Genomic DNA, 22,801 nt, shown 5'->3' with positions numbered 1-22,801 from the left:
TAAAAAATCCCCTTTTTCCCCCGTCTTGGCTTCTTCTCTTTTTTATTTTTTCCCCGCTCCATCGCTCTGTCCGGCTGCGTCCCCCCAGCCTTTACTGTTCCGCTTTGCCCCCTTACACGCCTTCTCCTTCTGCTGTCTCCCCGTGGCTGCTGACGGATTAGGTTGCTGCAATGATGGCCGATGTAGCTGCTTCTCCTTACCTCTCCCCACGACTGGTCAATTGTTCTTCCGTTGGTGTTTCCCTGCTGCTGCTCCTTCTCCCTGCTTCCCATTTCGCTCCGCCAGGTAACCTCTGCTCCTCTTTTTTCCACCTGCTTTTATCGCCTTCTCCGTTTCCCCTTCCTTTTCTTTTCCCCTCCATGTTTGTTGATTGCACATCCCACCAATTACAGCATCTGTTTTGGACGAATCCCTCCCCCCGCTTTTCCCACCCTCGCTTTCTGGTTCTTAATTTTAGTGGATCAGTGTGCTTCCGTCTCCCCCCCTGCCCCCCAAATTAGCGCTGCCCCCTCCAAATTCTCCCTCAAATTACTGCCTCCGCCTGATCCTCAGTCTTCCGTATGCTGTATTTTCCCCGCTTTACATTGTTGTTGCTGTACAGTCTGCTTAACCCAATCAAGATACCGAATAACAAACCGCCCAATTGCCCTTCCATGAGGCAGATTGTTCTCCCAAAATTTTTTTAAAATACATCTTTGAAAACTATTTTTTATTATGCATACTTGTATACCGCTGTATTGCCACTATAGTAGCTGTCTATTATTGCGCTTATTAAAATAAAGTCATGCTTCGACTTTAGGATTAAGGCGTTGGAATTGAGGCCTTTTAGTAGTGGATTTTTAAATTAATGGATCCTTTCACCAGGTCACTATAATTCCCTATTGAATGATGATAGTCTTGTAGAAAATTTAAGAAACAAAAAAAAGCTCAATTGATCACCCTATTTGCAGCTCAAAAACTGCATTGAAAGATGGAAGCAAGGAGAGAGCTCTTGTCCAACTTATCTTTTTTTTTTTGTGCCAAAAAATTGGATGTTGTTGTACATGCTTCTGTAATTTTTAATTATTTGGTTGACCAACAATTCATGTTAGTTTTGATACAAAACATGTTCCGAGGAAAACAAATTTTACTTGGGACAACCAGATAATTAGCAATAGCTCATTTCACTGTTATAAACCAGTAAGGAAAAGACATTATGTTGATCTCAGCATTGCTCATTCTAATCGTTTTTTGGCAATTGTTTGGTGTATCATATGTTCGTTTTCTTCCTTTTGGATTACTTTGTTTTTTCTTTGGTGGTTTATCAGGGTTTCAGTTTTGCATCAAAGAAAAAAAAATTTTGACAGTCTTCCTTTTGGTTTCTGCAGGCCCATTTCGACTGCTTCATCTAGCTTGTTCTTCTGCTTACGCCTGCCTGTTGCTCCAGGTAATTTCCTTTCTACTTGGTTTCGCATCACCCTGTTGTGGTTTTTTTATATATTCTTATTCTTGTTGTTATGGCTTGCTTCTCTGTTCGCTCCAACCTCTCCCCCCCCTATCTCTCTTACTGCTATGCTTGCTCCGTTCCATTACATGCTATGTTTGCTTTCCTTTTACACGCTTAACTTGCAATGTGTCTTCTTTTGCTTCATTGTGTGCAACTTTATATTGCATTTTGTGTCTTTCAATTCAAAGAAATACATTGGCCGTTATGTATTTGTATACTTTTCAAGCTCGCATTCTCCCTAATTTTTTTCCCTCATGTGTTGGAAGGTGAGAATCATGTACTCACGAGGTTTGTTTTCCCCCTCGGTTTTATTATCCTTTTTTTCCCTTGTCCATATTTCTTCCTTATTTTAACCCTTCTTGTCATAACCGTTTTGTTCCTTTTTTTTCGCAGGAAATCTTTGTCGCCCTTTAAGGAGAGGAATGGGTTTTATTTTTTCTCTCAGTTTTACTTCCTCTTTTTTTCCTCTTATGCATAATTTTTTCCTTACTTTCTTGCCATAACTGTTCTGTTTTTTTCTTTTTTCCACAATAAAACTTCGTTGCACTTTAAGAAGGGAAATAAAAAATTTATTAATGTTTTGTCTCCTTGTCTTATTGCCTAGCTTGATCTGATTCATGCATCGTGAAGAGCAATCGTCCAGGAGGAGAAAAGGAAAGAATAGTTTGATGCTGTTGGCTTCAGGTTTTTCTTCATTTTCTTCATTTTTTTCTGGTGTTTTTGGTATTTTTCTTCGGCCGAGATTGCTACAAGAAGGATAAGAAGTGTTGCTTGAGTGCTCAAAATAAATAGATACTATAAGGAAAGCAAGAGAGACAGAAAGAGGAGAGAAAATAGAACACCCGAGCACGAGCGAAAATGAAAGCGAAGTAATTATTGAAATCAGGAAACTGAGAATAGTGCTGGAGTTGCAGCCAAATCTTAGACTTATCGGAAGTCAGAGAAATTTGCTGCTCCAGCCCAACTGATTTGTCCAATTAGAAATGCCTCAAATTTCTTACTCAGAGCCCAAGCTTTAAATCTTGAATTTTTCTTGTACCTTCGATTTAAATAGCCTCAGTCCCAAAAAAAATTGGGGCCTTTAGTCTAAATTACCTGTAAATTTGCTATCTTAGGCATTTATGACTCATCTAATGTCACCTCAGCTTAATACCATCTATCTTTGCTAATTGGTATCCTCTCTTTTGCTATCATAAACTTCCCAGCGAGCCCTGCAATGGAGTAAAAATTGTAGCATTCCAGCTAAGCATTTTCTTCTGGGGGATAGATCTTGAAGATTAGCTTCAAGATATAAAGATGGGCTATTTAGTTGTGTACTACGTGGGATTGTGGATATGGTTGTCTTTGTTTAGTTATAGCTCCATTTTCGTGTACTCTGAGATTGTAAAAGACACTGGAACATCCCAAGGCTTTGTATTTGTAGATGGGATTAGTGCCATTGGAGAAATAGATGACGATTTCATTTGTGCCACCTTGGATCCCTTCTCATTCTGGTACTTTCCATTTTCCTGCATTTGCAGCTATTTTGTGTCTCATGTTTATGTCAATGCGTGTGTGTGTGTGCCTTTTTTAATGTTACCTGCAAGCTTACTACGTTGGTATGCTGAAGTTGTTGATGGATTTATCCACCTGAACCAATGCCGTCTTTTATAACAAGGGGATGATGGCTTGTTTGAGCTGTATATTTCAGCTTCAAATTCATTTCCGGTTAAAAAGATGTGATTTTTATGCTTTAGATGGTGTGTCAGAAAAGTTTTTTGATGGCTGCTGATGCTTTCAGCAATGAAGTTGTAAAAGGGGAAGAAGACAATACTTGTCGCTTATCATTTATGCTCTGTTTTGTTTGCCTTTTGATTAAAGTCCAAAAGATCTTGATTGTGTTCTGAGAGAGATGTTATCGAATTTCAAATTGTCCAAAATGATTCTGGGCTATTATATGCGTGACCAATTTGAAGTAAAAGATGAGTGTTTAATGGACTGGTTTGATCTGTTTCTTGTTTTATTTGCAGGATCTTAACAACATAATTTTATTAAATGCAGTAAAAGGTATTAACTTTTTCTAGCTTTCTTGATTACTAAAAATGGCATTCTAACGTTATAGTCCCGTTATGGGAGCTCAAGTTGCTATCTTCCCCTAATTTTGCAGCTTTTTCGCCATTAAAGATTAGACTTGGGGGCACCCTGCAAGATAATGTCATATATCAAACTCAGAGTAATCAATGCTGCCATTCATTTGTTAAGAATTCCCCAGAGTTGTTTGGCTTCACTCAATGGTGCCTTCCTTCGTCTTGATGGGATGAATTAAACTCCTTTTTCAAGAAATCTGGGTACATAAGAAGCACTGCCTTGGTTAGTTAGACTGGTAATTATTTATCATTATTCTCATCGATCTAAAATTAATGAATCATTGTCTTCATTCCTGGGCTGAAATTATATTTTGTTTGAATGCTCTGAATGGGAAGAGAATAAGGTCCGATGGTTCAATAGTTGGAGCTTGGGATTCCTCAAATGGTGAAGCTTTTATTCATTACATTGTTGAAAAGGGCTACAACATATATGGCTGGGAACTTGGTAATATCATTTACCTTTCTATGGTTAGCCTGCTGCAGAAATGCTTCTTCTCTGTTTTTATATAGTTTTTTCAAATGATTTAGATAGCTTGAGATTAGTTTCGGATGGTAATTTTTCATCATCTATTTTGGCCAGGGAATGAACTTTCCGGCGGTGAAGTTGGGACAAGAGTTGCACCTGATCAGTATGCTTCTAATACAATCGTACTACACAACAAAGTACTAGAAATCTACAAGGATGTAGCAAACAAGCCAATTGTTTTAGCGCCAGGAAGATTCTTTGATGTCAACTGGTTTACAGATTTTTTGCACAGGACCAACAACGCTGTAGATTTGTATTGGAACAGATTGCCTTTCTTTTTTTATTTAAATCAGATGGTGAAAATGATTTGCCTCACCTACTTATGTGCCTATAATTTGCTGAAGAAAATGACCTTTTGTTTATTCAGCTTAACCTAAGCTTTCGCCTTTCTTGGATTTCTTCTGGAGCTGGAAGCAAAAATGGCCACCCGTGAAAAACAACTAGTGAGGGAAAACGTAAGTTTTGTTATATCATTCTGATTTAATTTTTTCCTTTAAATTGCTCTCTTCAGACCTGGTATGCTTTCTCTTTGGTTATTTTCTTTGGCCTTTGCTCTTTTCAAACTCATTCAAATTTTCTTTTTAATCATTTTTTGGCGTCTTTCACGCAGGTATTTTGTTGATCTTCTCAAAAAAAGCAATGTATATGGTAACTAAAAAGATTTACTTGTTTAAAATATATTTCTTCATCTTCAAAATGTTTTTCTTTTTGCTTCGGTTCTTCCGTTTCTTTTTCCTTCATTGGGTTTCCAACACTTGAAGAACTAATGAATTTCTTCTCTAGGAGTTCTGTGCCAAGTTGGTCATTGGCCAAAATTTTACGTTACAAAAGATCTTGGGATGCTACTCTTTTGAATGCTTTGTGTTGAATTTTATGTCTTTTAGCACAGAGAATTGTCTCTTGTTGAAATCTTTTGAATATTTGTTTTACGAGCCTTAAGTGGATATTAAATCAAGTATTTTCAGCAATCTTTTATTGATTAATTGTTTCTGATTCACTAGATCTTATAAATGGTTTTCCTGTTTATAGGTGATTAAAGGTTTGCCCAAGATAAGGATTCTCAAATATTAGATTCTAAGCACCTGCTTGAAATAGTGAGTAAGTTATTGTTTTAATTAAACACCTTAAATGTTCTATTCATTCACCGGAAAAAGAATTTTTTACATTTTTACAACGCCTGTATAATTACGACTTCTTTCCAGTGCAACTGCTTTTTCACTTTTATTCTTGTATAATATAGCTCCGTTTTTTACCCCTATTCTTCAGTCTCACAAATATTACTAGCTAACATTAACTGGGCATGTATACCACCGCGCAAGGCGCGGTGTTACCACCTAGTATTCATAATGAATTTATCATCGTGCGACTCTGAAGGGAGCAGTAAGAATGACTCAGTCGGCTAATTATTCCATTTTGATGGATGAATGAAGAAAGGACATAAGGTTACTTTTTAGTAATTAAGCTTATCGCTCGCAAACATATATTAATTTTTTCCAAAAAAAAAAAAACCAACCCGGCAGCAGAAGAATGGACAGAAAAGGAAAACACATTAACCCAGAAGAACAATCATAAAGGAATCGAGAACTAAGATTCAAATGTGATTTTTTTTTTTTTGGACAAAATACACTTTACCCCCGAATTTTTCACATAATTTATTACTATAATTTTAAAAATTATACATAATTTTTCATGATTTGAATTAAAATATCAAAATATGAGATTTTCAATTATTTATTACCATCAAATATATCAGAACAAGATAGACCTAGACCAGATTCATGCCCTTCAGATCTCAAATACTTTTTTTTGAAAATATAAGAACTTTCTAGTTCAACAAGCACTACTGGATAATATGATGTGGTGTGCCCGTTACACAAGCACACTTGTAAGTCTAATTTAGTGGACACACCTAGCCTATATCATTTGCATATCCAAGTCTGCTTTTCTTTTTGGTATCCCCAAATCTAGACCGTCCAAGTCACAAAATGTACTATAAAGAAACCAAAAATCAAGGGCAACAAATTTGGATGGCTCTCAAATTATTAAGTTTGTAGATTTTTAACCCTCCAACTATTAAGTGTATAATTTTTGTCCCTCAAACTTGTAAAAGGTATATTTCTCACCCTTTTGGTTGGAGATAATTTTAGAAACCTCTCCTTGAGATTTTTGTTAATATTTCTTGACATTCCTAAAGTTTCAAAAATATTACTAACATCCCCTAAAATCATATTTTTTTTGTAATGATCTCAACCTTGCATCATTCATAGAAAACCCTTGCATCTCCTAAAATTCGTATTTTCTTAACCTAACATCTCCTAAAAATTTACAGAAAACAAAGTTATACATGTCTTTTTATGGAATTTGTAAGGCCTCAATGCAAGAAATATCTCCGTCTCTTCCACATCTCAACAAACCAACCACCAGCACCACACCTCACCCAAATTTCCAACGACAATCATCAACAGACAAGGCAACCACAACATTAACAATAATCACCACACCCAAAAATCACAGGACAAGGAGTATTCAAATACTGGAAAACTCTTGCGCTTTTACTAAGGATCTTTTTACTCTAACGTTGAACCCTAAATTTACATAAAAAAAATGAAAAAAAAAATATGAAATCTTCATTACTTATTCAAGATTCATTGGAAAATGATAAAAGGAGCTGGAATTGCTGATAAAGCTGTATGTGTAATCTATTTTCTTGCCTCCAAAAGTTAGAATAGTTTCTTTTATTGTTTTTGAGAATTGCAGAGTGGATAGAGGAGGTAGGAAAAGAAACAACCATAGTAACAATAATCATAAAACTAGAAAATTGAAGGATGAAAAATAGTTGAATATAACAGAGTCCCTGTGCTTCCAAATTGAACCTTAATTCCACATGAAAATGGGGAAAATATATATCTTCACTACTTCTTCAAAATTCACCGGAAGATGAGGAGGACAATTAGAAGCAAGGGATTCTAAGGGGCTTACACAAAATGGGTTATGTATACAATAGAACAAAAAGTTCTTTCAAATTCTCTTTCGTCGTCTATGTAATCTTTTGTACATTGAGAATTTCAGAGTGAAAAGGGAAGATGGAAGGGGAAAAGGGAGACGGAGGGAAAAGTTATTTATACTCCTGATTCTAGAAATGGAGGAGGGGAAAAATGAAAAATGATTATGATTTCAAAAAATTGATAGGGAAGTTGCATGGGGAAGAAAAGGGGTCTGGAGTCCAATTTATCTCCAAACCAAAGAGTTTAAGCCGTCTTAAAATTATAGAGCTTAAGCCCAATGAATGATTTTTTTTTTTTTGTTCAATCTTTTCTCATGGCCATGGCCAGTTTGGAAGCAAAGATATGGGAAAAAGAAAAAAGATTATAAAAATAAAAGAAGGAAAAAAATTGATGGTTGTACATTTTCTCACTATCTCTATCTATCTGTTCTTTGTCCCTTTTTTCCTTTCCAAGTCTGGGATGGGAGAAATGGAAAGAACAAATTTTGCAGGATGGTTCTCTTTGTTATGACCACTTTTGCCCTTGGAACACAATTGAAGAACTTAAAACGGTAAATTTGCAAGGACAATTTTGATTATTTTGCCTTTTCATCAACTGTCTGAAATAACATGGGAAGGAAAGGTGAAAATTTATCACGTGTTTTCATTTTAATCGAAGTTTTTTCCTCCTGACTTCAAACATTGCAAAGGCCAAAGTGCAATTTGATTAACAATCTCTTAGTAACGTTCAGTCACCTCAATTGTGTGATGTAATGCCAGTGCAAGATAATCATTGGATGTGGGGCTTTTTTACCCACAAAATTGTAATAAATTCACAATAATAAGATTATGATAAATACTACTATATATAATTATAGGAGTTTTTTGAACGATAACATAATGAGCACTTGTCAAAATACTTAGGTCTTGTTTCATAATTCAATTCAGCACTTAAACTTAATGTATTCAAATCTAGGTAAAACTTGCTCTCAGAAATAAGTGATAAGTTTATCATCGAATGCATGCGATATACAATCAAATATGTTTGATTTAATACTTAATAATTCAATAATTTAATGAATGCAGTTCAGTTTTCAGACTTTAATTTTATCAAACGCACCCTTAAATTACATCTTGCTATATGTAAACACACACACGTACTAACAATTATTAACCTGTGATGGAATCGGAAAGCATCCTTGATACTACCCTAGCAAGCAGTTTGGCAGCGCAATTGTGATCCGATCCTTTTATTGTAGTCTGATTTTGTGATTGTGAAGTAATTTATAATCAGCAGTGTTTTGCTTTTACGTCCATGATTCTCAAATCAAGAAACGGTTCCACATCATAGCTTATGAACTGGGGATTAGGTCAAGTTTGCGTTTTTGATTGGCTTTCAAGTAGTGTAAAAATTAGTAGATAGTGGCAGAGTAATTTTATGCATCCCATCCCCATCCCATCACGTGCTTATGCTGGAAATCTGCTGTCGTAATTCAGGACCGTTCATCGTTTGAAATGATCCTGTGGGGCAGCCACGCACATAATAACACGTACTAGCCCAAAAATATTGTACCATGGAAATTGAACAGGGAGCACACGTACGCTTAAACCACCGTAAAGGGATAAGATGGGGCGTGTAATGTTTGTTTCTTACGGGACATTATTATATTGATTGATTTTTTAGGTCAATAATCAGCAGAAGGGTTGTGAAGAAAAAGACTGTGATGAATGTATTCACCCTATTGTGTATGTTATTGGTCCTCGTTGTGTTGTACTGAACAGGGCGACAAGACAATGGCACAGCCGGACGCCCACGCAAGTTAAAAAAAAAAGGACAATTGAATGAAACTATGAAAGGGATGGATGGAGAGGAGAAATTAATAAGGATAAGAAAAACGTGCTATCCATCCACTTCTCTTCTCTCCCTCCTCCTCCTCCTCCTCCACAAAATAAATACAGCTCCACCCTTTCTCTCTCTTCTGACAAATAAAATAGTTCACTCTTTTTTTTTTTTAAATATATATATATATATGTTACGTTACATTTTTGGAAGGCGGACTAGCTAGTATTAACTGAGGGGGATGTCATGGTTTTTCAGATGAAATGGTGGGGAAGGAAGCTTGGTCTTGGTGTATATATATATATATATGTATGTATATGTATATGTCATAGTACTACTAATTATTGGTTGATCCAATAAGCAATGACAACTTAACAGGAAGGATACTAGAAATAAAATACAAAGTCAGATGACCACGAGGGTTCATGCGCATATATGTCGGCTACAAAAGAAAAAGGGAGAAGGGGCAGGGACGTTCCTGCCAGTTAATGGCCAAGATTTGGCCAACAAAATTTGTAAGGTCTAGATTTTAACATGTGTGAGATCCATAAAATATTGTTTTAGTGTTACTCGCTGTTATTTTAGTGTTATATCGTGTACAAATGATATTACATCGTGTACAAAATGCACATAAGCTTCCGGAACGATTGCACTGACAACCGTTCCAGCCCGGGTCCAAGAAAAAGGCAAGACACTGGAAAAATTGATCTGAACAAACCTGTGAATATATATTACAAAATCATGTGAAGGGGTGTAATTAAATATGAATTATTTTTTTTTATGAATTCATAAAAATAAAAATATGAAAAAAAAATTAGAGAGGAGAGGAGAGGAGAGGAAGGGAAGGGACCGTGAGATGAGAGAAGAAGAAGAAGAAGAAACAGGAACTTCCACTACAGCCACTCGAAAAGGCTGATGAAAAAGAGTTGGGGAGGAGGGATGATAAGTGGGGTCTTAATGCCCCTTATCCTCACAATTCGCAAATCACACCCACCAGTCGTCCACCACCACCAGACCACCACCAAAGGTGACTGACTATCACTATACAAAGCCAATGGCAGGACGAAAGCAAAATATTATTAGTAATAGAGAGACAACCATCATATCTTTTTCCAAAAGAAACACAACCCCCCCCGAATATGCCAATTTGACGGTGGAGAACTGCCCCTCCACCTCCACCATCCCTTTTTCTTTCCATTTTTTTTTGAATCCTGTCTCTCTCTCTCTCTCTCTCTCTCTCTGCCCTTCCTTCTTTCATATTTCTTTCTTAATGATTCTTAAGCATTTAATAATACTTCCACTAATGGGCGAGCATTAATTCTCCCCTATCACCTAACTTATACTACTACTTTCATCGATCGGTTCAAAATATTCATCAACTAATTTAAAAGTTACTACAGTACTAAAAATTCATCAATAGTAATTCTCTTCATCAATCTTCATGCATGCATTCTGCTAATTAAAAATGTCACTAGCTAGTCCATGATAAAAAGTCTTGATCCTTATATATGCTTCTACACTTCTTTTTTTTTGGCAATAGTAATTCGACACTTCTTTTTTTTTTTTCTTTTTTGGCAAGAAAGTCAAATGTCTAACAATCGTTAATTAATCACGTCAATTTCCAGTACTCAATAAAACGCCCTTACCAATTACCCCCGCTTTTTTTTTTTGACAAAAAAAAAAAAAAAAATTACCCCCGCTAGAAGGAACCACAGGACGGAGGAGAGATTATGGAGACACGTGGTTTTAGTGATAATAATGACGCTACTCTATTTCCAGTGAAGAACTCACCCACTACGACTTTGATTCTTTGAAGTTGATGGCTTTGATTTTTGTGACTTTCTGTCTTGGGCTCATTTTGATAGTTGACGTTCGAGATTTAGAGTTGTAGGTATTTGCAATGTCCCTGCGAAGCATTGGAATATTTTAAGTAATAGTAGTAGTACCAAGAAAGAAGTCATTAAGCACAAGCTAATAAACAAAGAAAACCCTAGCTTGAATGCTATGGTATAATAATATCAACAACAGCGGCATCCCACTCGTTCTTATTCATCCTTTCTTCTGTCTTATTTTCTTTCTATCTTTCTCAGGAGAGAGCAAAACCAAAAAAAAAAAAAAAAGAAAAAGGAAAAAGAAAGCGTCCATTTCTACTTTTCCCTTCTTTTTCTCTCTCTCTCCTTTTGCTTGTATGGGCGGCTGAGGATCATTTGCACCAAGCTTGATAGCAGTATATCATCTAACCGTACGTTTTATTTCTTAATTTTCTTGACGAAGTAAGGGAATAGCCAGCTGGGGAGGCTGCGAAAAATGGCCAGCTCATGCTCTCTGCAGTGTGGAAATGATGGCCAGAACTGCTGGCAAACATGCCCGGAAGTTAGTGGTGCCGGGCCGGCCGCGGCGGCTGCGGCTGAAGGTTGTAATAAAGGGTTCATGCTGTTTGGTGTGAGAGTGATGGAGGGATCATTCAGGAAAAGTGCTAGTATGAACAATCTTGCTCAGTTTGAGCAGCCTCAGGATTCCATGAATAATAATGATGTTAATGCCGGATATGCTTCTGATGATGTTGTCCATCCTTCTGCTAGAAACCGGGAACGAAAACGAGGTAATATCTTCTAAAATCACTCTTATATATATATGTCCGTTAAATTAAATTTGATACATAGCGAGAAGGGGCTCTCACTTTATTGTAGGAACCGTATGAGTTTTTGGATGATGAATTGGTGTGTGTGTATATATATATATATAAATATATGTATGCAGGAGTGCCCTGGACTGAGGACGAGCACAGGCTATTTTTGCTGGGATTGCAAAAAGTGGGGAAAGGAGATTGGAGAGGAATTTCAAGAAACTTTGTTAAGACACGTACACCTACTCAGGTTGCTAGCCATGCTCAGAAATACTTCCTCCGCCGCAACAATCACAGCCGGAGGCGCCGGAGATCTAGTCTCTTTGACATCACCACTGATACGGTATTCAACCAATCACTTTTATTTGTTTATTATGATGAAGATTATTATTATTCAACCAATAAATACCCTTGTCAATTATTTTTCTAAACTAGGAAATCCTTTCTGAAATGAATTGACAGGTTTTGGGCTCAGCAATGGAAGACAGAACACAAGAAGAATCCGTGCCTCAACCAGCAATGCAACAGCAGAAAAATCTAATCAACAATCTGGAAAAATTTCCCATGTCCACCTATCCAACAAATATTGCGCCTGTAATGTTACCAGTCAGCCCAGTCAAGGGTGCATCATCGTTAGAGAGCCTTACATTAGGACCAGCCAACAATCAATTGCTGCTAAACCGTACCAACAATGCATCATCCCCAACTCCTAAGCTTATTCGTCCAATCCCTCTTGCTCCGATCCCTCCATCCTCAAAAATGGCAGATCTCAACTTAAACAAGACAACCATCCCAGACCCTTTGCCTTTATCATTAAAACTATCAACCCCTTCGTCATCAGCAGCATCACAACCATCATCAGAGCAGCACTCGCCGTCATCATCGTCACCGCCGGCGAGGCACACATCACCATTTCAGGCCATGCCAAGTAGTTTTGACAATAGCAGTGGAGATAGCATCATCAGTGTTGCTTGATGGAGAAAAAGCCTAATTAGTAGTACGTACAAGTAGTAATGTTATTATAACTAATGCAATCTGTGTTGTAAAGTAGAGCTTTTCTTTTCTTTTCTTTTTTAGAGTAACATAATATGATAGGGTTAGGTTTGATTAGCTTTTAGCATTAGATTATTAGGTGGTTAATTAGAGACAATTCCTTGTTGTACAGGGTTTGGGGGTAATAATTAATTAATTAATTAATAATGTGATGAGAGTGAGATAACGTTAAGTCACTTTCAATAGTTGGGGAAATTCCTGTTTTATTTATGGCTGATTCCTTTGTGGCCTCGTACAGGCAAAATGGATCAACTTTCTGCTTGTTGGTGTCCCCTTGCCTTACTATGTTGCTTCCACTTGTAAAAAAGCAGTATGGAGTATATCTCTTTATGCCAATATTCGTAAGGTTCCTATGCCACCAAACCCTATTTGTACCAGAAATGTGGCGCTTTTATGATTTTTGGGCATAAATGATTCCCACAGACTTTTTGTAATTTTTCCCCTCTCCCTAATTAAGGCCATCTCTTCTTCTCTGGATATGGTACATGACAACTGCCAGACCAGAGCGTCATGCTCACTGGGTCTTGGCATATTAGAAAGGTAATGGGTATATATGAAAGAGAAGTCAAAAGAAATATTCTTCTCATCAACCAAGCAATGGTGTAAAAGCGATTTGGAATATTTAAACATGTAATCAAGCAACTTCAACCTTCTAAGCATCCTTCGATTGGACTTGTTAGTCTAAGGCTTATTAGGGGTAATGTTACATGTAACCTCACTACATACTTGTAGGAAAAGTTTTTGTTTATAAGTCGGCATGAATGGTTAATTTACCTAACAATTTATAGGAATCGTTAAGTGATAATTTTCTGGTATAAGCAACTGCTTAATTAGGTAGTGATCAAAATATTGTAGCATTTTTTTTTAAAGTAGCAAGAAGATCCAGGTAATTTGTTTGGATTGCCGGTTTCCGTCGAAAAATTACGTCGTTTTCCGTTATCACATTTCCTTATTACTTTTTTCCCTCACATACATCAAATCGCTACAGTAATTTTTCCATGAAAAATCACGGAAAATGCAATCCAAACACTAATTAGTCCAGAAAGAAGAAGAAGAAGAAGAAAAGCAGTTAGTTCCAAGTGTCAGTGAGTTTGTTTGGATAAGAGTTTATTTGGATGATTTATTTGAAATAATTACTGTAACACTTTTTGTGATATGATGTATGTGAGATAAAACGGTGATTGAGAAAATAAAAAGGTAATTGAGAAATTTGTGAGACAAATTATTTTTTTTTCAAATTATCTCTATCCAAACACACTCGTGCTTTATGTACGGCTAATTACACTAGTTGAATTTTCAGGTACTTAATTAAAATATATTGGTCATTTCAGGTGATGGTTAATACTTGAATGGCGAGGGCCTACGTGGATCCGAATCTTCATTAGTAGGAGCAATCAATTCCTAAATATTACACCAGGGTAACGCAGCTCATAGAGACTAGAGAATTCTTTGTCATCCAAAAAAACGCAAAAAGAAGAACAAAAATGAAAGACCAGAGTTATTTGAAGGCCAATATAAATATGCATGGCATATTTCTTGATGGATTTAAAAGAAAAGTAAAGAAAATGATTCACTGAACAACCAGCAAAGTGTAACAGTCTAAATCCTATTAAAAGTTGAGTAGGGGAATTTTTAATTAGTATTTGATAAATATCAATGTTGTCGACTTGCTAGTTGGGAAATCTAAATTAATGTAATTGTTTATTATACATTGATAGAGATAATCGTGCTCCGCTCTTTTTTTTTTTGTTTTGTTTTGGGAGAAGATTATAAGGAATATACAATAGTGAGAATAATACAATCAACAAAAAAAATCTTTTACTTACTGTAGTGGGGCCCACGTGCACGTCGGCCCGGCCCACAAGCTCGGCTAGTAGGAGGTTCTCGGCCCAGCAGGTCGGCTTGGGGGCCCAGAGGGCGCGGTCTCCCCAAGCGGGTGGGCCGCGCGGGCTGCAGATCCCAAGCACGCCTTAACTGAGTTATGGAGCCCTAGGGAGAGTTCTGCTCCCATAAGAACTCCCTATTCTACTAGGAGACTACCATCTGTGGTCCTATAAATACCACGCGTGGGAGAAACACAAGGTACGCTATTCACAGCACAAACTCTACTCTTTTACTTACGAATCTTCTTCTGACTTGACCGTCGGAGTTGCTCCAGGGGACTTAGCCCCGCAGCTCGCTCACGTGCAGGTCGAACGCTCCAGCTCGCTCCCCAGGCACCGGGCCAGGTCGGACCTTCACTTCGGCAGTCGCATCAATTGGCGCCGTCTGTGGGAAACACGTTACTTTTTTCGCGAATCATGCCGAAAACTAGGTCGCAACGGAACGCTGGTAGATCCAAAGGGATGGAGCGAAGTGGCCCTCAACACTCTCATCGGGATCCAACACCTGAAGAAGGAGGGGCGGGGCCCTCACGAATTCCGCCCGAACAGCTAGTTCAAACGGTGGCAGCAAACCTGCCCACCTTCGAGGCGATCATGAACTACCTCAAAGGGCAATCGGGGGGTCAGTCCGACAAGGAGCCGACCTGTCAGAGTCCCGAACTGGGAGTCCCAATCACGGGGCCAAGCGGGCGCATCGGGAACTCAAGCGTGAGCAGGTCGAGGTCGTAGAGCCATCTCACAAGAACTCCCGGACTGAACATCCGGAGCCCGTCCGGAGGCTCTCCCCCCGGAGGGAGCGGCAACAGGTACGGGACGAGCTGGACCTAATGCTCGATCCGGAGGCGGACAGGTACATCGCTTCCCCCTTTGTGCTTGACATCGAGGAATACCAACTGCCCGCAAAGTTCAAAATTCCAACCATGAAATCTTACGACGCTACTACGGATCCGAAAGACCACCTGTTCGTGTTCATGACGTAGATGCGCTTACAAACGGCCGCGGATGCGGTCAGGTGCAAGACCTTCCCGATGTTCCTAGAAGGAAGGGCTCGGCAGTGGTTCCAGGGACTTCCCCCCAGGTCGATCAGCTCTTTCACCCAGCTCGCGCGACTGTTCTCAGCACAGTTCGTTTCCTCACGAGCCTTCTCTAAAAGCACCGCTCACCTTATGACCATCCAACAAAGGGTCGAGGAATCACTGCGTGAATACATGGTGCGGTTTAATAACGAATCCCTCCAGGTCCGCGACCGAGACGACAAGGTGGTCATGGCTGCCTTCATTAACGGGCTACGGAAGCAGAAGTTATACACCGAGCTCGTGGAGAAACCGCCCAAGTCAGTTCGGGAGATGCTGGATCGAGCTCATGAGAAAGCCAATGCTGAAGAAGCCAATCGCTTGAAGAGCGCTCAGGAGAGGCAGAGGGATGACAAGCGCCGAAGGATAACCGACCAAGGGGACGCGCGACGTGACCAAGGGCGGAAGACTACTTATGACCACCCGCCTAGAAGTCGGCCCTTAGGGGGGGACAAGCCTTGGACTTCCCTCACGGCCCCCAGGGCTCGGGTCCTTGCAGTAATGGAGCAGCAGGGACTCTCCCGACCCTTGGCCGGAGACAAAAGCAGACGGGATCAGGACCTGTACTGCGCTTACCACCGAGACGTCGGACATGATATTGAGGACTGCCGACACCTCAAGAAGGAGATCGAAAAGCTGATACGAAGGGGCCATCTCTGGCAGTTCGTCCGTGACGGACGGGCAGATCAGAGGCCAGGGGGGTTCAAGCGAGACCGGGCTACCAGCTCGCACGACCGACCTCGAGGTCCCCGTGATCGGACTCCGGAGCAGGGGGTTCAGAACCTAGCCGGGGTGATCAACACCATCGCAGGGGGACCTGCAGGGGGAGATAGCCATACGGCCCGGCAGAACAATCGGCCTCCCCCCAGCGGGGAGAGCTCGAATAAACGTTTGAAGATGTACGAGGAGATCGTCTATGGACCAGAGGACGCGGTACCTTTAGCCTCCAACAACCATGAGGCAATTGTGATAGAGGTCATCACGTGCAACTACAAAGTAAAGAAGGTATACATCGACAACGGGAGCGCCATCGACGTGCTGTACTGCAAAACTTTTAAAGAGCTGCAGCTGGAGGACAAGCAGCTCATCCCAGTTCGTACTCCGCTGATAGGATTTGCAGGTCCGCCCGTAAGACCAGAGGGAATGATAACTCTCACGGTCACTATTAGGGAATCACCGAAGTGCCGAACTATTCCGGTGAACTTCGCAGTGGTAAAGGAGCCGTCCTCCTACAACATGATACTAGGGCGTCCAACCTTAAATGCACTCCGAGCTGTCTGCTCGACTTTGCACCTCAGCATGAAGTTTCCAACGTCTGATGGGGTGGCCGAGGTGCTGGGAGACCCGGAGGTAGCACGAGCCTGCTATATCGCAACCCTCAAGGGTAAGGAGAAGCTGGTGGCGCAGACAGTCCTTCTGGAGCCCTGGGAGCCTATTGAGAAGGAGGAGAGGTTGGAGACGGACGAGAGTCTGGTTGAAGTACCCATTTGCCTAGAGCGACCTGATCGGGTGGTCAGGGTCGGATCGGGCCTAAACGAGCTAGCGCGGAGAGCTCTGGAGTCCCTTCTGGAGGAGTACGAAGAGATCTTTGCTTGGAGTGCAGACGATATGCCCGGTGTCCCTCCCGAGCTGGCAGTCCATAAGTTGCACGTGGACCCAAACGCTCGACCAGTAAAGCAAAAGAAAAGGAATTTCGCGCCTGAACGGAATGAGGTCGTCAAGGAGGAGGTCGGCAAGCTGTTGGAGGCCAAAATTGTGAAAGAGATCTACTACCCGACCTGGCTAGCCAACCCAGTGCTGGTGAAAAAGGAGGACAGGGCGTGGCGGATGTGCGTAGACTTCACCGACCTGAATAAAGCCTGTCCCAAGGACTGTTACCCCCTCCCTCGCATCGATCAGCTGGTCGATTCGACTACTGGCTGCGAGATTTTCTGCTTTCTGGACGCCTTCAAAGGGTATCACCAGATAGCCCTGGACGAGGAGGATAAAGAGAAGACTGCCTTCATCACCGAGTACGGTACGTACTGCTATACCACCATGCCATTCGGATTGAAGAACGCCGGCGCGACCTATCAACGGCTGGTCAACAAGTTATTCAAGAACCAGATCGGCCGCAACATGGAGGTATACGTTGATGACATGCTGGTAAAAAGCCGAACTCAGGAGCAGTTCGTCAACGACCTCAGAGAGATCTTTGACGTCCTACGGAGCTCGCGCATGCGGCTGAACCCTAAGAAGTGCACTTTCGGGGTTAGGTCGGGCAAGTTCTTGGGGTACATGATATCCAAGGACGGGGTAAGAGCTAATCCCGACAAGGTAAAAGCTATCATGGACATGGCTCCTCCCCGAAACATAAAAGAGGTCCAACGGCTAGCTGGCAGGATGGCGGCCCTGAGCAGGTTCTTGTCAAAATCTGCAGTTCGGGGTTCCCCCTTCTTCAGGGCCCTGCGAAGAGGTCCCCAGTTTGAGTGGACCCCCGAGTGCCAGCGAGCATTCGACGAGCTAAAAGCCCACATCGTTCGGTTGCCAGCCTTGACCTCTCCCGCACACGGAGAGATCTTATTTATCTATTTGGCAGTAGGGGAGGAGGCAATCAGTGCGGTGCTAGTTCGGGAAGAAGGCAAGGTCCAGAAGCCCGTATACTATGTCAGCCGAGCCCTGCAGGGCGCAGAGCCAAGGTACACCTCGATTGAGCGGTATGTTTTGGCATTAGTTCACGCGGCTCGGAAGCTTAGGTCGTATTTTCAAGCCCACCCCGTGGTGGTTATGACCGACCAGCCGCTCAAACAAATTCTTTCTAAGCCTGATGCGTTAGGGAGAATGGTGAGGTGGGCTGTGGAGCTGTCTGAGTACGACCTCATCTACCAACCTCGCACGGCCATTAAGGCCCAGGCATTGGCGGATTTTATAGCCGAAGGGGTCTCCTTCGGGCAACGGGGATCACAGGTCGAACGGACCAGAGACACAGCTAAGGCCAAGCAGGTCGGAGAAGCTGTCGAGGTCGCGCAGACCTCCAGGGCCCAAGACGCAGCCGAGGCCAGTCAGGCCGGAAAAGCTGCCTAGGTCGAGCAAGCCACCAAGACTTCCGAGGCCAAGCAGACCATAGATGCAGCCGAGGCCGAGCAGGCCGAAGGACCTGCCAAGGTCGGACAGGCCACAAGGGAAGCCCAGGCCACACGGATCGGAGACGCAGCGGAGGCTGAACAGGCCAAAGAGGCTGTCGAGATTGAACAGGCCACTGGCAAAGTTGATCAGACCATTCCGACCTGGACACTGTTCGTAGATGGGTCGTCGAGCCAGGAAGGATGCGGAGCGGGACTTCTCTTGACTAGCCCCATGGGGGATGAGTTGGCCTACGCCCTGAGGTTTGATTTCAGGGCCTCCAACAACGAGTCCGAGTACGAGGCCCTGGTCGCGGGGATGGTGATAGCTCGGAAGCTGGGGGCCGAATCAATAGAAGTCTACAGCGACTCGCAGCTGATAGTAAATCAGGTAGGGGGAAGTTATGAAGTCAAAGAAGAGCCACTAAGGAGGTACGTCGCAAAAGTGCATGAGCTGAGAGTTCAGTTCAAATTGTTCATGCTCAAGCAGGTCCCGCGAAGCCAGAATAAGAGGGCAGACGCACTGTCCAAGCTCGCCTCCACCTCAGTGGGCACATTGAACAAAGAGGTCTTGGTGGAGGTCGTCAGGAGTCGGGCATATGATCAGGTAGACGCGGCCGTTATTCAAGTAGTGAGCTCCTGGATGGATCCCCTCGTGCGATACCTGGCCAATGGAGAGCTCCCCTCAAGTCGGGTGGAAGCACGACGGATCCTTCTTAAATCGCGGGGATACGAGCTCTCGAATGGGGTGCTTTACAAGAAATCTTATCTGCGTCCATGGTTGAAGTGCGTGACTCCGGAGGAAGGAGAATATATCTTGCGTGAGCTGCATGAAGGTATCTGCGGGAATCACGTCGGACCAAGAGTTTTGGCCAAAAAAGGAATGTTGTCTGGATATTACTGGCCCACTATCTTCTTGGACTCTGCCGAACTAGTAGCTCGGTGCAAATCCTGCCAACTGCACGCTCCGATCCACCACGCCCCAACTCAGGAAATGGTGCCTCTTCAGAGCCCTTGGCCTTTCTTCCAGTGGGGGATAGACTTGCTGGGTCCGTTCCCCCGAGCTCCTGGGGGCTATGAGCACGTGGTGGTGGCTGTGGACTACTTCACCAAGTGGGTGGAGGCCGAGCCCCTTACCACCATCAGCAGCAGGTCGGTTCAGAAATTTCTCTGGAGAAACATTGTTTGTCGATTTGGTATACCTCGGGTCCTAGTCTCAGACAATGGACGACAGTTCGCGGACAATTCTCTCCAAGGTTGGTGCACGGAGCTCGGGATCCGGCAGCACTTCACCTCGGTAGGTCATCCCCAAGCCAATGGGCAGGTCGAAAACGTTAACAGGACTATCCTGCATGGTTTGAAGACGCGGATGGAGTCCGCTCGAGCTGGGTGGCTGGACGAGCTGCCCACCATACTATGGGCCTATCGAACCACTCCCCGAACTGCCACTCAGGAGACCCCTTTCGTTCTGACCTATGGAGCAGAGGCTGTGATTCCTGCAGAGATAGGCGTGCCTTCGGGCAGGGTTCAGAACTTCATAGCTCAGGACAATGAAGACGAGCTGCGTCTTAACCTGGATTTGCTGGAAGGGAGGAGAGAAGAGGCGGCTATACGCATGGCTAAGTATAAGGGACAGGTTGCGCGACACTACAATGCTAGGGTGAGGCCCCTATCTTTCAAGCCAGGGGATCTGGTCCTGAGGAAGAACAGCGTAAGTCGGCTTCAGGGCACGGGCAAGCTGGATCCAAACTGGGAGGGACCCTACATGGTGAAGGAGGCAGACCGAGCTGGATACTGCAAGCTAACTCACCTCAGCGGCGAGGAGGTCCCGCGTACTTGGCACAATTCCAACCTGAGGATTTTCCGTTAAGCTCGCGCATGACAGTTCGCTTCAAGGTCAAGACTTTGGTTAATGTTAATGTATTTAGCTAATAAGTTATTTTCATCTTGGAGAATAGCTCACTTAGGTCGGCATAAGGCCGAACTGATATGTCTTATTGTGAGAAGCTTTGCGAAATGCGATTAAGTATAAAGCAAAAGGAAGGCTTTCATTTCATTCAATAAAAACTGTACAACGAAGAGCAGAGCTCATACAAAACAAACTGCCTACTGACAGTTCGGGTTCTACCCTAAGCCCTATTCTAGTTTTCACCCTCCTCCTCCTCCTGCTCGGATTCGGGGGTGGTCACTGGCAGCAGGGGGTCGGCAACCAGGTCGGTCAGTTTCCGTCCGTGCGTGTAGCCCTCCACCAGGCGGTCGAGCTGCTCCACGGCCAGGGGATTGTAGCTGGGAAAGTTTCCCAGATCGAACCCGGGCAGACCTAGCCCTTGCACTTCCTGCAGGGCCTGGGAATACCCATGCTGCAGAACGGGGGTATTCAGGATGGCCAGGTCGCCCCTGAATTCCTCGGACCTGAGGAAGGTCCGCACGCCCTCCTGGCTTCCCTCAGCCCTGGCTGCCTCTGCCTGAGCAGACAACCCAGCTGCCTTCTGCTGTTCCTCTTTCAGCTGGGAGGTCAGCTCGGCGTTCTTCTTCAGTTCTAGCTCGAAGTTCGTGTGGACTTGCGCGAGCTGCTTCTTCAGACCTTCAGCTTCGGCCACTGCTGCTTCGTTCTGGCTGAGCAACTTCTCGTTGGCCGTCTTTGTTTCATGCAGCAGGGGAAGCAGGCTTTCGTAGCGCCTGGCCAGCTCGGACCCAACCAGGTTTACCTGCGCCGTTCCTGTATAGAAGTAGTTGAGAAGGTCGGCTGGCTCCATGGCCTTGGTCAAGTTGTAGTCCCGTGGGAGGATGGCCCCGTGAGCGAGCTCCCGTGCCACCTCGGGGAACTGAGTTCGGTCATTTATGGAGAGCTTCCACTGGGGGCAGAAGTGCATGGGGTGCTGGTGCGTCGTCAGCCGAGTCTGGGGGTCGAAGAGCAAGGAGCTCTGGCGTTGCCACAAGTTAGGAGGAGCCTCAGCTCGGGCTTGCTCCTCGGCTGAGTTCACGCCATAGTGGCCACCCTGAGCAGTCTCAGGTGTCGACCTCTCCTCCCGAGTTGGGGACGAGGGCGTTTCCACCCTAGCTCTCTTGGCAGTTGTCTTCTTTTTCTTTTTCTTCCCCGCCTCAACCGCCTTGGAGGATTGGGCAGGAGCTGGTTGAGGTATGGGAGCTGGCACCGAGCTGGCGGGGATGGCCGAAGGAGTCTGCGTGGCAGCGCTCGGGTTGCTGGTGCCACCGATGGACAGAAGTGAGGAAAATCGCTTCACTGCACAAACAGGAGGCCAAGAGATCAGTAGTTGAAAAAAAAAATGATGATAAAAGAAAATGAACGGAAGGTCAGGATAGTTACAGGCGTCCAGCTCGTCTGTCGAGAGTGGCCTATCCTCTAAGGAGGGATCCGAGGAGCTAGCTCGGATCAACCCCGCCGCCCAGAGCTGGTTGTTGCTGAGTTCCTTCACATCCAGCTTCGCGTCCGAGCTGAGTAGGCGGCTAAGCTCGGACACGGGGAGCGGGACGGAAGGGGATCTGAGACTTGAGTCTCTGCCCTCCAGGTAAGGGGAGGGAAGCCTAAGTTCCTAACAAAGAAGAACTGGGGCTTCCAGTCCTTGATAGAAGAAGGTGCCCCCGTGAACAGCTCGCGGGTGGGGGTTTTCGCTCCACTTCGCCGGGCAAAGTAGAACCACCCAGGCACCTTCCCGCTGACCTTCATCTGGAAGAAGGCTCGGAACAGGTCAAGAGAAAAGGGGATTTCGAGTGCTCGGCAAAGGATGAAAAAGCCTATGATGGAGTGAACAGCATTGGGGATGACCTGAGTTATGCGAATGCCCCAGAAGGTAAGGATAAAGAAGAGGAAATTGGGAATGGGCAGGCGGAGACCAGCCATCAGCTGGTCCCTGTAGATCGCCACGAAGCCAGGAGGAGGTCGGCTGGCGACCTCCCCTGGGCGGGCAGCCCTGGGCTCGAATTGGGCCGGGATCTCATATTTTTCCGCCAGCTCGTCAACGTCTTTTTGCTCCAGGGCTGTGAGGATGGTGTCGACTTCCCCAAAGTCGCCACTCGGCCCCCCCGAGGTCCCTGCCACCGTCTGATCTGGAGCCACCTGTTCAGCAGCTTCGACCAGAGGTT

General features: G+C 43.6%; 2 protein-coding genes and 1 long non-coding RNA gene across 3 annotated transcripts; all 3 read left to right on the top strand.

Annotated features, from left to right (window-relative positions):
* The first annotated feature begins 3,497 nt into the window (after positions 1-3,497).
* LOC113754090 lies at positions 3,498-5,417 on the top strand. Its single transcript, XR_003465129.1, has 5 exons — positions 3,498-3,532; positions 3,633-3,848; positions 3,949-4,057; positions 4,193-4,593; positions 5,168-5,417. It is a non-coding gene; the product is annotated as an uncharacterized LOC113754090 (long non-coding RNA).
* Positions 5,418-11,058: 5,641 nt separating this feature from the next.
* Positions 11,059-12,911, top strand: LOC113751061 (transcription factor MYB1R1). Its single transcript, XM_027294913.1, has 3 exons — positions 11,059-11,563; positions 11,722-11,930; positions 12,050-12,911. The coding sequence occupies exons 1-3, from the start codon at positions 11,269-11,271 to the stop codon at positions 12,560-12,562; spliced, it is 1,017 nt and encodes a 338-aa protein (XP_027150714.1). The 5' UTR covers positions 11,059-11,268; the 3' UTR covers positions 12,563-12,911.
* Positions 12,912-15,503: 2,592 nt separating this feature from the next.
* On the top strand, positions 15,504-20,567 carry LOC113752680. The gene is made up of 2 exons (XM_027296763.1): positions 15,504-18,578; positions 18,660-20,567. Exons 1-2 carry the CDS (start codon positions 15,504-15,506, stop codon positions 20,565-20,567), a joined length of 4,983 nt encoding a protein of 1,660 aa, XP_027152564.1.
* The last annotated feature ends 2,234 nt before the right edge of the window (positions 20,568-22,801 follow it).

The sequence above is a fragment of the Coffea eugenioides genome, chromosome 11, assembly GCF_003713205.1.
Source record: "Coffea eugenioides isolate CCC68of chromosome 11, Ceug_1.0, whole genome shotgun sequence".
In the NCBI taxonomy this organism is placed as follows: Eukaryota; Viridiplantae; Streptophyta; class Magnoliopsida; order Gentianales; family Rubiaceae; genus Coffea; species Coffea eugenioides.
The sequence above is the reverse complement of the archived record's forward strand: the minus strand, read 5'-3'. Positions and strand labels throughout refer to the sequence as shown.

What these genes read in the sequence shown, in the direction of transcription:
- LOC113752680 (XM_027296763.1), top strand. Translation starts at nt 15,504, where the DNA reads ATGCGCTTACAAACGGCCGCGGATGCGGTCAGGTGCAAGACCTTCCCG. An exon ending in ACACAGCTAAGGCCAAGCAG is followed by an intron (nt 18,579 to 18,659) that starts GTCGGAGAAGCT and finishes AAAGCTGCCTAG; the next exon opens with GTCGAGCAAGCCACCAAGAC.
- LOC113751061 (XM_027294913.1), top strand. Translation starts at nt 11,269, where the DNA reads ATGGCCAGCTCATGCTCTCTGCAGTGTGGAAATGATGGCCAGAACTGC. An exon ending in AAACCGGGAACGAAAACGAG is followed by an intron (nt 11,564 to 11,721) that starts GTAATATCTTCT and finishes ATATGTATGCAG; the next exon opens with GAGTGCCCTGGACTGAGGAC. An exon ending in TTGACATCACCACTGATACG is followed by an intron (nt 11,931 to 12,049) that starts GTATTCAACCAA and finishes ATGAATTGACAG; the next exon opens with GTTTTGGGCTCAGCAATGGA.